The sequence below is a fragment of the Rhinolophus sinicus genome, chromosome 1, assembly GCF_057876585.1.
Source record: "Rhinolophus sinicus isolate RSI-liver-muscle chromosome 1, RSI-T2T, whole genome shotgun sequence".
Taxonomy (NCBI): Eukaryota; Metazoa; Chordata; class Mammalia; order Chiroptera; family Rhinolophidae; genus Rhinolophus; species Rhinolophus sinicus.
Window position 1 is genome coordinate 213751559 of NC_142501.1, and position 13192 is coordinate 213764750.

Here is a 13192-nt window from a genome sequence, read left to right on the forward strand (position 1 = left end):
TCCTGAGGTTGCACCACCCTGGTCTGCCCCTAACTCCATCCGCTTCTTCCCTCTTCTTGATGAGCTCTGTTTCTCTGCCTGCTTCCCTTGGCCCAGCCTGGCACACACCCTGTGTCTGCTTCCATCACGCTGTCAGGACACAGGTCACTGGTGCTGGCTGTATGTCCCTGACTAGGGTGACTCCTTGCCGGCCAGAACTGTGCCCTGTTCATCGCTACAGGCTCAAGGGTAGTTAGTCAGTTAATGCAATCCATCTTTACTGAGCACGTGAACTCGGAAGTTATGGAAGATTCTGCTTCCTGCTCCCTCACTGATCAAATCTGCTCCTGTAGATACTCAGCCCCTGAGGACACTTAGGACAAACACCCTGAATCAGATCTATGAATTCTTCTTGTTCCAAAATCTTCAGGCAAGTTCAACTTCCTGCCTCCTGCAGCCACCCATCCCAAGTGTGAGCTGCTCCAACAGTCAGGATATCCTTGTGGCCCCTGTCTGCGGCACCCAGCACAGTCACACAATGCCAAGGAGCCCAGCCCTGCCCCAGCCTCCTCTGCCCCCCACTCCCGTCAGCTCAGGCAATGGTAGGGCGTCCTCTGGAAGCCCATGTAGAGGTGTGACAGTGAAGTGTGAATGGGCCCATACAGAATCGCCTGTCTTACAACATGGTCTCTCTCCTGGACCCTGAGGGTCTCATTCTGACATTTACAGAACCTGGTAAGTCAGAGAAGGATCCGACAGGCTGTCTCCATCTCCCCCTCACTGTGTCTTCAGTTGTATGCTGCCTCTGCCGCACACACCTTCCTTCTCCCAACTCAGTCTGTCGCGACCCTGTCTATTCTCTGAGGTCTTTTCCAAGTGCCACCTTCTACATGAAGCTCTCCCTGGTCCCCGAGAAGCACGGAGTCTCTCATTGAGCCCCCAACGCCAACCACGCCCCACCGTGTACTTCCCCACTCTGCTGAAAGCCCCACCATCCCAGCTCGTGCGTGCTGGGCTCCGTGTCCCTGCAGGAAGGACGAAGGTCTCCCACAAGGGACGTCAACAGCAGGTGTCTGTGGACCCCAGGACTCAGCCCCAGGAGCCAGACTTAGCATTAACACTTGGCCGACTGACAGAAAGGCCCCTCGAAAGCGTGTGTGGGACGATGGGTGCTGAGCCAACCCCAGAGCAGACCAGTCTCGTGCTCTTGTCCCCACGGAGGCCAAACAAGACTACCTTGAAAAACAAAGCACAACAAGAATGCCTCAGCTCTGGATCTTATCGCGCACAAGCCTAGAAGTTACCCTGGCCTGGTGCTGCTTCAGGATGTGGCTCAAGACGAAAGTGCTCAGACACTGCGCTCAGACAGCAACCGCACAGCACACTTCACCTGCTCTAACACGCCAACATTTGTGCGCTATGAATGAAGCCCTCATCACTGAGTGGCAGTGCGACTCTTACCAGGTTATCAAGCATCCGCATGAGGGCTTCAAACTCCTGCTCGCCGACCAGCCACTTGGGAGGCGACCCGGTGCCTTCGCCCGCTGGGGAGCCTGTGGACGGGGCTCTGGCTTTGTACTTCCCAGGATCCAGGAGCACTAAGTTGTCGGGCCCTCCAGCACTGGCCAGGGTTCGAACCTTTTCCAAAACAAACGAACACTACAGTTTGAGCTTCTTACTGACAGCAATGGAGTCGGGCGACTATGAGAGACCATTTACACAGGAATGTACAAGGCTTCAAAGGAAACCAAACTGCTGAGTGGAAGTGACAGACTCATCACCAAGTTCTTTTTAGAAGTTATTTCAGAAGTTCTTTTCTCTTCAGCATGACAAACACACTGGGCACCCACTTAGAGGAGGAATGGAAAACAAAGCGCCTGTGGCGACCGTGTGAGGCGGACTGGGGACCGCACCACCACAGACACAAGTCTGGGTGACAGTGGGAGCACAGAAACGCGGGCTCCGCAGACTGGCTGAAGGGGCACTCACAGCTGTGAGACTGCAGCAAGTCTGTCGCGCTCTGCACCTGAGTGCCACAAGGGTCAAATGAAATGACACGTGATCACACATGCTAGGCACCTGGTCCTGGGGTGGGCACACACGAATACTCCATAAATGGTAGTGGCTTATGTATTTTAAAAACTAAAAATTTACAAACAAAAGGCCCAGTATCATTTCTCCACCTAACCCATGAAATGGCACTTGCCCTGGTCAATTTCTAGATTCCTGAGCTCGTACTTGGCACAGAGGTGGCTCAGAGATACACCCTGCGAAACCAGTATCACCAGTGTGGGCACCCCGCTCCCCCTAAACCCACTGCAGCTGCGGGACACCGCCCACCTGAATCTCACACGCGACCACCAGGTTACGGATGTAGTAGAAGGCCTCCTCCACGCTCTCGCCGACGGACACGAGCCCATGATTCCGGAGAATAAGGACCTGAGGGGACACCACAGCTCCATGATGCCAGGCAAGAAGATGGCTACCCACACTGTTTTCTTCTTCCCGCTATGATTTAAACATCAGATTAGATGCCTACTGACCTTGCTTTTAGGCCCCAAATTTTTCTGAATTAAAACTTTTTCCTCCTCATCAACCAGAATCCCATGATAATCATGATAAGCCACTTCTCCGAGGGAAAGGGCCTCCGGGGAGATGGGCAAGAGGCCACATTTCATCGCAGAGACCTAGAGAACAAGCGGTCACCATGAATGAGGGCAAATCAAGATTCACACGTTGACAGATGACATGGTAAATGCTTTCCTCAAAAAAAATACAAAAGGGAACAGATTTTATTTTGTTCTCGTCTCAGAAATAAATGACCCCATGAACTTAAGACAAATTTTACTTCTGGGAGCTTAGTCTCACTCTGTACTTAAAAATCAAAGCGATCACTAAGCTGGTGGAGCCTCAGAAGAAATTCCACATCTTTCTGGATTTCTCCCACACTGACTAGAAACACTATTGATTAGCTAGACTTGAAGCTAATGTCATGAGAGACAATGGCTTCCTCTGAAGGAGTCACGACATCGCAAAGAGAGGGTTTGAAATGCTGTAAGATTTTTGTGTACTTTTCATCTTGGGTTGTAGGTGGGGCAGAAACACCTGAAAATTAGATAAAAGCAAATTTATAAAAGTTAAGGATAATTATACTGTATACTTTCTCTACATTTAAGTAAAAACTCTAAGTGTTCATATAGCCCTTAAGATTCCCAAACTGACTTCAGAATTCGCTAATTTTGAAGGTCCTCTATCTAGAGTAACAGGCTCCAAAGATTCAAATAATATCTATAGGTGGTAACAATTCCACAGAGAAAAGTTAATCTAAAAAGACAATACCACAAAAAAAGGCAATCCCATATTTAATTCCTTTCCCAGTATCACCTATAAGAAATTTCCTTACCAAGTAAACTTATCTGGATAATTTTTAAGACAAACTACATGGTCTGTAATTTGTTTGTAACCATATTTTCAAAGGTACCACAAATGGTTCTTTAAAATGCATGGGCTTTTTTTTCCTTTTGCATGATATTTTTGTAGTTAGAAGAGCATGTACTCTTTTAGGAAAAAAATTATATCATTCAGAGAATGCTGTATCTAGTAACGCTGTATCTTAGTGAGTGAAAAGATGTTGGTATCAAGAACCACATCTTCAAGTAAAATAAACAAAGCAGATCTATCATTCATCTAAAAAAATCAATATGCATGACATTCAAACATCAAGAAAGATTAAAATTCAGCATTACTGATCAATGAGGTCATCTGTTCTACAAATAAGCCCATGCAGTCATTAAAGTATAAAACTGTTGACACAGTTCTAGAGTGTTACACTTTCACATGCCTGTACCAGCAACCACAATGTGCATTCTCACACTGAGAGGAGGTCTGGCCTTTGTCAGGGTACCCTTGGTGGTGGGCTGTGGGGGTGGGCTCCTGGTAGCTCGGGTCTGGGCTGTGGGGGTGACGGTGGGCTGGGGTGTGCTCCTGGGAGCTCAGGGCTTGGAGGCCAGCTCTCCTAACAGCCTGCAGTGTCGGTGCCCTCTTACCCAACTGCCCCCTTCTGACCCTCCCCAGTCATGCATGACCCAACCTGGTTCCGCTGGCTCCATACAGAACATCTGCGGGGAGGCTGGCCAGGTTGTTTCTAGGCTTTGACCTCTCCCTGTCACGCCTGCTCCGTCCCCACAGCCCAGACACATGTTCACCTGTACCCTACCAACTGTCCCGAGCCCACAGCCTCTTCTGCCCACCACCCATCTTGCCTTTCCTCTTCTCTTTTCCTGCTGTCGTTCTGCACCTCCCAACAACCTCAAATACACTGAAATTTGCCCTCCACCCTCAACACTCTGATTTTCTAATTTCTAAGTCTAATGGACAGTTTCAGGCTTATTATAGGGTTTTCAAAATTAGATAGTATATGGACGCCATAAAAGAAAAAAATATGTATATTCTTTTAAGTAAGTCAAACTTAGTGAGTGAAAAAATTTTTAATCCAACAAAATTAGGTTCACTGACTTGCGGCAACAAGGGGCAACTAAGAGGAGATGTGAAGTGCCACTCATGCACCAGCTCTAGAGCGGAAGTCGCTACCGGCACGGCCACACTCACCGCGGCGCCTGCTGGTGTGTGAATGTGCACCACACACTTCACGTCCGGCCGCGCAGCATAAATCGCAGAATGCAACGTGAAGCCGGCTTGATTCACTCCTAGGTTAGTGCTTCCACGATCTACGATGTCTCCTTGGAGATTGATTTTGACCTGAAAATAAGAAAACAAAAATTTTAAATGTCAAGAGGATTTCAAATTACCCTAACTAGAAATTATTTAAATCAAAGTTTAAAGTGTTTATAAGTAATTGCAAAGGTCTTTCTCTGAGTCAACCACACAAAACATAGACTTCCCTCTTCCTTGGGTTTTAGATGTCTGATGGGGTTAGGTGTTTAATTACACAGTAGGACCCACACATACGTGACACCCAATAGGAAAAGGACATTCTTACCAAACTGGATGCAGTCACTTCACTGTAGAGAAGTCCAAAAGGTACGATAAGGAAGTGTTCCTGCTCGGAGCTCACTCTGGTCTGTGGGGAAATGACTGTGTTAGCTCAAATATCCAACGGAAATTATTTGCATCTCTTTCAGTCCACAACCTCACAGGTTTTTTTGGAGAAACTGACCATAGCAATTTATCAGGTACGTCAAGTGCATCTCGGTCCCATTCACGATCACTAACTTTATAAAGAAAACCCCTGGTGGCCACCAGGCCGGTATCATGTGCAGACAGGTGTAACTCCTTGGGCACATCATCATGAAAGCCAAAACTTACTTTTAAAAAATAAAATGGATTTGTTTTTAGTACTAAAAACCTGTAGGATAATGAACAATCACAAAAAATCTCACGAGAGAGTGCTCCCTTCCTGCCTAATCCATTTCAGAGTCTCTACGACACAGCGTCATCATTCCCAGATTTGCTCTTTCCACACTAGTTTTCGGTCCGCAATTCCTCCAGCAGATTTGGCCCATGCTGTGTATCTGTGCTAGATGCTAGGAATATAGCAGGAAAAAAGATGAGGCCTGCCCTCAAAGAAATTAAGTCTCGTTTTCATGATGATTTGGGGGTAGACGCTAAAGACTTTCCAAAGCTATTATTTGGGGAAGTTCAAATGGATGTACTATTGGGCTAAGAATTCTGAGCAGGGTCAGGTAGGTGGGCTTCAGTGCTTGTTGAAAAGGCTTAAGGTGTGCAGTCCAACTTCTTACCCGGAACAGTGCATTCTTCCGTGATGGACCAAACAGAAACACACACATGGGGACAGTCACCACGTCGGTACATGGCCTGCCTAACTTCTTCATTCAGCAAAGTCACTGAACACCTACTACGTATGTTCTAGGTGCTGGGCTACAGCGGTAAATAAATGGAAGCTGGAGAGATCTAATCATTAAAATGTTCTCTCTCTCTGAGCGGAAGGAAATCGGTCTTCCTGAGGTTTTTACCACTGCTTCAAGTATGTGACACATAACAAGCTCTATCCCCTTTCTGCAGTTTAGTTCTCAGATAGCTGAACTCTGATCTCCTCTGTCTGCATGCTAAACACACCTGACTCCCTCAGTCCAATATAATGGAGACCCACAGTCATTTAAGGCTCAAGCTACAACCTCAGCTCTGCCAACAACTAGCCATGCTGTTTTAGGTGCCCTGGTTCCTGACGCCTAAGATGGGACGTCAGCGGAGCGCTGGGACTGACAGCTGTAAAGGAGCAGCAGTCATAAACCATGACCATCACTGAACTGAACCTGTTCTCCAGAAATCTGTTACTCAGCTCTCTGTTCTCTTTAGGTTGTTTCAAAAATGTACACATGGTTTCCACCTTTCCCCAAAATACTTTTCCATTAATGGTGAGTTAGCCAGGCTTTTTATTTCTAGTCAGTTCATTTTAAAAAAAATATTTTAAATGCTAATCTTTTTAATTAAAACAAAACTATGCAATTGTCCCAATTCCCAAGTTGGGTCAAAACAAAACATAAAACAAGGAATTATTTTGTGTATTAATTAGTGGAAATGAAGAAAACTAAGGTTGGAAATAAAAAATGTGTCAGATATTTTTGCTTATTTTAAAAGTTTGTATTCCGAAACATACATATAGAGAGTATTTAGAGGGTACGTGTACAGGTTAAGTATAATCAATCAAACAGCCATGTACCTTTGACCAGCTTCAGAAATAGGAAGTCTAACACCTCTGACGCTCCCCTTCTCTTCCCCCCACCCCAGAAGTAACCACTACCTTGAATTATGTGCTAAGCATTTTCTTTCTTTGCTTTATAGTTTTACCTTACCCTGAAGCAATATACTATTTTTTTATCTGTTTATGAACTTCATGTAATCGGAATCATACTGTATTTTTCAGTGACTGTTTTCAACATTTTAAAAATTATAGTTGGCGTACCATATATTAATGATATTACTTTCAGGTATACAATACAGTGAGTCGCCATTTCTACGCCTGACGATGTGACCACCACACTAAGTCCAGTCACCGTCTGTCACCGTGCACACTTATCACACTATTATCGATTCTATTCCCCCTCGCCTTTTTCATCCATCCCCCACCCCTGCCCTTCTGGCATCCATCCCTTTGGTCTCTGTTTCTGGTTCTGTTTTTCAGTTTTGTATTTTTAGATTTCACATATAGTTGAAATCATATGGCATTTGTCTTTGACTTATTTCACGCAGCATAATACCACCTACGTCCATACATGCTGCCACAAATGGCAAGGTCTCCTTTTTACGGCCAAGTAATATTCCATTGTATGTACATGTACCACATCTTCTTTATCTAGTCATCTATCAATGGACACCTAGGTTATGTCCGTATCTTGGCTATTACTGTAAGTAATGTTACAGTGAACACAGGGGTGCATATGTCTTTTTGAGTTAGTGTTTTCGTTTTCTTCAAATACCCAGGAGTGGAATTGCTGGGTCATAAAGTAGGTTCTATTTTAAGTTTTTTGAGGCACCTCCACACTGTTTTCCATAGAGGCTGCACAAATTTGCAATCCCACCAACAGTGCACGAGGGTTCCCTTTTTTCCACAGCCTTGCCAACACATGTTGTTTGTTGACTTTCTGATGACAAGCATTCTGACAGGTGTGAGGTGATACCGCCCTGTGGTTTAGATTGCATTTCCCTGATGATTAGTGATGCTGAGCATCTTTTCATGTACCTGTTGGCTATCTGTGTTACCTTCTTTGGAGAAATGTCTTTTCCTGTCCTCTGCTCATTTTTTGATCAGATTTTTTTGTTATTGAGTTGTCAACATTATTCTGGGGCCTTCTCCGGATTATGATATACAAGCTATAATTTATTCATTCATTGCTGTGTAGTACCCACTGGATGGATATACAATTTATGTAGCCATTTTTCTGTCAATGGACATGGTTCCCATTTTGCTATTGAAAACAATGCTATGAACATTCTTGTACCTGTCTCCTAGTGTACATGTTCAAGTTTCTCCAGGGCAATAAACTAGGAGGTGATACCAATTTATTTTCCAAAGGGCCTAACTACATGTATACTCCTACCAGTAGGGGATATGACAGTTCTGTGTTTTTACAACCATCTTTTTTCAAAAATTAAAATCAGATGTCTGTGAAATAGTATTCCACTCTGATGGGTTTTGTTTTGTTTTGTTTTTTATCATAAAGTTTAATTAAGTTTAGGAAAAAATTGAGTGCACAACTTTTCTCTGAAAAAATATACTGACTCTATATAGACTGCAATTATTTTGGGGGTGGGGGCTGGTAAGTTAAATTACCCTATTTTCTATTCTGAAAATGACAAAAAGTCCCATTTCCTGTCTGAATACAGGGATGTATGTGCCCAAAACGGCTGAGAATAAATACAAGTAAGGCAAAAGCTATAAAGCTAGGGCATGCTATAGGCTTTACGAGAAAGTCTCCAAAAACCCAAAGTGGTGACAAGGAATGTTTGGCTGAAATTTAGAATTCTTTTCAGTCATTTTTTGTCTTTTGCTCCATGTTTAAGGATGCGTCTGAACTCAATGTAATTGAAATTTCTCTTTTTGTCAATAGGTGCGCCTCTGTACAGCTCATCCGTAAATCGATCTCCCACTGTTGTCAGCAACTCTCACGTGACCTTCCTGCGCAATGCCAGTTGCTTCTTCATCAAAGCGAGCAAAAGCATTTCTGATGACATCTTCTGGATCTGTGCCATTTAATTTCTCACCAAGCACTGTGAGGAACATGGTGAAATTTACAGGACCCCGGAGCCTCATTCATCATGACATCTAGATACTCATCAGCTGGATTTTTCCCCAAGGAGCAAGCACATCATGGAAATCTTCCCTGTCAGTAAAACCATCTCTGTTCTGATCTATCATGTTAAAGGCCTCTTTGAATTCCTGAATCTGTGACTGGCAGAGCATGGCGAACACACCGGATGCTGCGTGCTGGGGGTCCTTGGTGGTCTTGGTCTTTGCCCTTTAGCTCGACATGGTGGCAGTTAGATCCCTGCACAGCTGCGAGAATCCGAGTACTTCGATGACCTTCTCTCTCTGCTCGTTGCCACTATCACAACTCCACTACTCTCCATTGTGGGTTTAATTTATAATTTCCTGGTTACTAATGACTTGAGCAACTTTTCATAATTTTATGAGCCATTCTTATTTCCCATTCTGTGAAATTTCTTTCTTGTCTTTTGCTCCGTTTTATACCGATCTGTCCTTTTCTTATTGATAGTTCTTTATCTATTCTGGATACTAATTTTTTGTTAACTACCTGTGAAGTAAAATCATCCAAGTTGTAGCTTTTACTTTTACTCTCTTTATGGTATCTTTTAATAAGAAGAAATTTCTTCATTTTAATGTAGTCAAATTTATCCATCTTTTACAACGGTACTTCTGTGTGTTAAGACATCCTTCTTTAAGTGAGAGGTTAAAAAAAATCAATGACTTTCACTATATTGACGCTAAAAATTTTAAAGTATCACCTTTCACATTTGATCCTTAATTCCTGAGAGCTGCCTGTGAGTACAGTACAGTCTTCCAGTTCTGATTTTCAATCCAACTGTGCCAGCACCAATTATTGCCTCGTCCATCCTTCCCCGCTGATCTGCAATGCCAACTGTGGATCTGATTTCAACATGAGATCTGGTTCTGGGCTCTCGGTTCTGTTCCACTGGTCTACTTATCTCCTCCTTTACCTAAAGCACACTATTTTACTTACCACCACTTTATAAGTCTGACATATGGTAGGAAACAAAAAAATCTCCTTACTTACCTAGTTCTTCAGGACTGTCGTAGCTACTCTTGACTTTTTTTCTTCCATATAAATTGTAAAAGCATGCTATTTGGGTCCACATTTAAAAAACGCTATAGAAACAGACTCATGGATACAGAGAACAAACTGATGGGTGCCAGATTGGGGTGTGGGGGGGAGGTTCAGTGAAAATGGTGAAGGGATTAGGACGTACAAACTGGTAGTTACAAAATAGGCATGGGGATGCAAAGTACAGCACAGGGAGTACAGTCCGTAATATGGTAATAACTGTGTATGGGGCCAGGTGGGTATTAGACTAGTCAGGGGGGATCACTTCTTACATTATATAAATGTCTGACTACTAACCACTATGATGTACATATGAAATCAATATAAAATAATACTGAGTGTCAAGTCTAATGAAAAATAAGAAAAAACATATTATGTAGCCATTTTTATTCACTTCTTTTTTCCTTGTCTATATACACACATAATTCATACAGCTATAGGCAGTGCATATTTTACATTCTCGTATAATAATTGTTTTTCATTTTCGTGTTTTCACATGGTCTTTATAATTACTTTACATAGTGTATAACATTCCCTCAAATTGATGTTGAATAACAGCCATTTCCAAGCTACTGCTAGATGTTTAGACTCTTAAAATTTTTCATTATTAGAGGTAATGCTATAGTACATGTATTTGTAAATACATCACATTTTCTCCTTCGACTTACCTCCTTAACAGTATTTCTAAGAGTGAGCTTAACCGATCTATAGATTTTAATGGAAAAAGCTTAAAATGTACAATTTTCCGAGCCTGAGGCAAAAAGAAGAAAAGTGCTAAATTCAGATTTAAAGTGAAAAACGAGAAGACATTGTAAAGTCGGTTTTCTAGTCCCCAACGGACTAGCGCGGGCCTCCCTGCCTGTCTTCCCACGCGTCTCATGCCCCTTCTCTGTGTACAAAGAACCACCTCTAATGCCCTACCCTGAAGGCCACACACTGAAAAGCAGCATGTCTGGCAAAGAGCTGTATCAAGACCCCAGAAGTAGGCAGCAGTGTGGTCACAAAGGCGAGCTCCAAACCAGGTCCTCCGAGGCCGGGGGACCGGAACTGCGCTCCCCACTCACACCCAGACAGATTTAGGGACAGAAAGGCCCTGCGGTCAGCAAAGTGCCACTGGGCCACCCTGTCTTCTGACATCCCCCAGATCTTCTTTAAGTCCTGTGTACTCTGAAAACAGAGCTCTAATTCAGACAATCACCTCCAGTCCTCTAACAGCTGTTAGCAGTTTAAAGCCCTTTAACGGAAAATCCCTATGGGGTCTTTGAAAGAGATGGCACAATGACCTGTTAGCACTTTCGGTGACACTGATAAATATGGTTTAAGTTCTTTTCTGTTAAGTGTCTATAGAACACCTAGATTTAAACACTGGATGTCAAAAATAGTTAAGGAACAAAAACTTTCCGCCTCGAAGACTCTCTAGTTCACAAGATATAGGAAATATTTGGGTAACTTGAATTTCTTTTTTACTCATTACTAAGTCCCAAATAGATCACTTACAGAAGAGTAAACACTTAACTAATATTTTAATTCTTCCAAGTTCTAAATAATTAAAGGGGGAAAAAAACAAGCAATTTCAGCAATTCAAACTTATGTAAATAGCACTCATAATAGGACTAGTGGTAAACAGCATGTAAAACATCCAGAGTGTGTGACACTGTTATTAAAAGCAGGACTGCATTTCCTGTCACAGCTGTAACACTTTCACAGAACTAACTTTTAGGCAACCATTTAGCATTCAATCTCTACACAGAGCACTCTGTCAAGTATAATGAGCCCCAGCTAGTGGCCATTTTCATGCAGGCACCAGGAAGAGAGCCGGCAATTGTGGTGGGCTAATTGGACCCACGGGGCCAAGCATCAATAGGCACCAAGGGGTTCCTGTTTGATCATTTTACTGAGGCAGAATGTCAGTTCAGCTGCGGGTTTCATTCACCCCGAGTTTCCTGGGCAACTCCTCTGTGCCCAGCACAGCTCCTGGTCCTGGGAACACACAGCAGAAGACACAGCAGAGGTTCCCTTCAGAGCTGACATTAATCGTGGGCAGAGATGCTGACAAACGAGTACACGCACAGTACGGATGGGGTAACTGCCACGGGGAAACACAGCAGGCGTGCTGGGGGGGTGGGTGGCATTCTACAAGCATGAAAGTGTGGACACGACGGCATCTGGCAAAGGTCACTTTAGCGGCAGCATGGAGAAGAGGAGGAGGGGAGGTAACTCAGCATCTCTGGCAGATCCGTATCCCACCCCAGAAGCACGTGCACTGGTCACACGGGTGGGCTCCACCCCCCACCCCCCCGAGGTTCAGCATTCATTCCCATGTCCACATGGAGCTGATCTACTACTAAGCACCTTTGGTCATAAATCCACGTGTGAAAACACCTCCGTGTGTGCTAAGTATGCAGAAAAGCATAAAACCACCTAAACGGCTGGCAACACCGGCTGCCTCAAAGGAGATGAGTTTTGGCAGGTTTATGACTTCTTCTTTTAGACATCTGTGTAAGGTACACTTATTCCTACAAGCAGACACTATATTGATAATTAAAATTACCCAATAAAATAAATTAAATGCAAAAAACAGAGATTGAAACAAATTTAAAAGTCAAAGGAAGGAAGCAATTAAAAAAGAAGACGATCCCAGGGGCAGCCAGATGGCTCAGTTGGTTAGAGCGCGAGATCTGAACAACAGGGTCGCCAGTTCGATTACCACATGGGCGAGTGAGCTACGCCCTCCACAACTAGACTGAAGACAACGAGCTGCCACTGAGCTTCCAGACGTGCAGCCGGATGGCTCAGTTGGTTAGAGCGCCAGCTCTCAACAACAAGGTTGCCGGTTCAATTCCTGCATGGGAAGGTGAGCTGCGCCCCTGCAACTAAAGATTGACAACGGCGACTGGACTTGGAGCTGAGCTGCGCCCTCCACAACTAGATTGAAGGACAATGACTTGGAGCTGATGGGCCCTGGAGAAACACATTGTTCCCCAATATTACCCAATAAACAAATAAAAATAAAAAAAGAGACGATCTCTACAAAAGGAAAAAAAGAGAAACCTGACAAAGCATTAGGAATCTAAGAAGGCAGAGGGGGTGGAATTCTAAGCCAGGAAATGGTTTGGCTATAGACAGAACACTGTCACAGGTGGTCAGGAGTAGAGAATGGGCACAGACATGATTAGCAGGAGCTCCCATTCTCTCTGTGACAAAATGTGGTCACTTGCTGGGTGAAGCAGGTCTATTTCAAAGACGGCAGAAATAGTGGAGAGTGCTGGCGGGCTTGTAAGAGATGCCCTACAGCTGCCAGTGTTGTGGGGCAGTGCTGTGGGTCCGTTTGAGATCAAGGTTGTCAATCTATGGCCAAAGCCAATGGGCTC

General features: G+C 44.1%; 1 protein-coding gene and 1 pseudogene across 13 annotated transcripts in view; both read right to left on the minus strand.

Moving 5' to 3' along the window:
* Positions 1 to 13192, minus strand: part of ADD1 (adducin 1) — an 87273-nt gene that overhangs the window by 17795 nt on the left and 56286 nt on the right. For all 13 annotated transcript variants that reach the window (XM_019711481.3, XM_019711479.3, XM_074320482.2 and 10 more), the window contains 5 exons: positions 4979 to 5059; positions 4588 to 4737; positions 2523 to 2666; positions 2320 to 2418; positions 1441 to 1617 (listed from right to left, as the gene is read on the minus strand). In XM_019711481.3, the coding sequence (XP_019567040.3) occupies positions 1441 to 1617; positions 2320 to 2418; positions 2523 to 2666; positions 4588 to 4737; positions 4979 to 5059 (651 nt within the window). The remainder of the gene's footprint in view (positions 1 to 1440; positions 1618 to 2319; positions 2419 to 2522; positions 2667 to 4587; positions 4738 to 4978; positions 5060 to 13192) is intronic.
* On the minus strand, positions 8364 to 8989 carry LOC141568984 (myosin regulatory light chain 12A pseudogene; annotated as a pseudogene).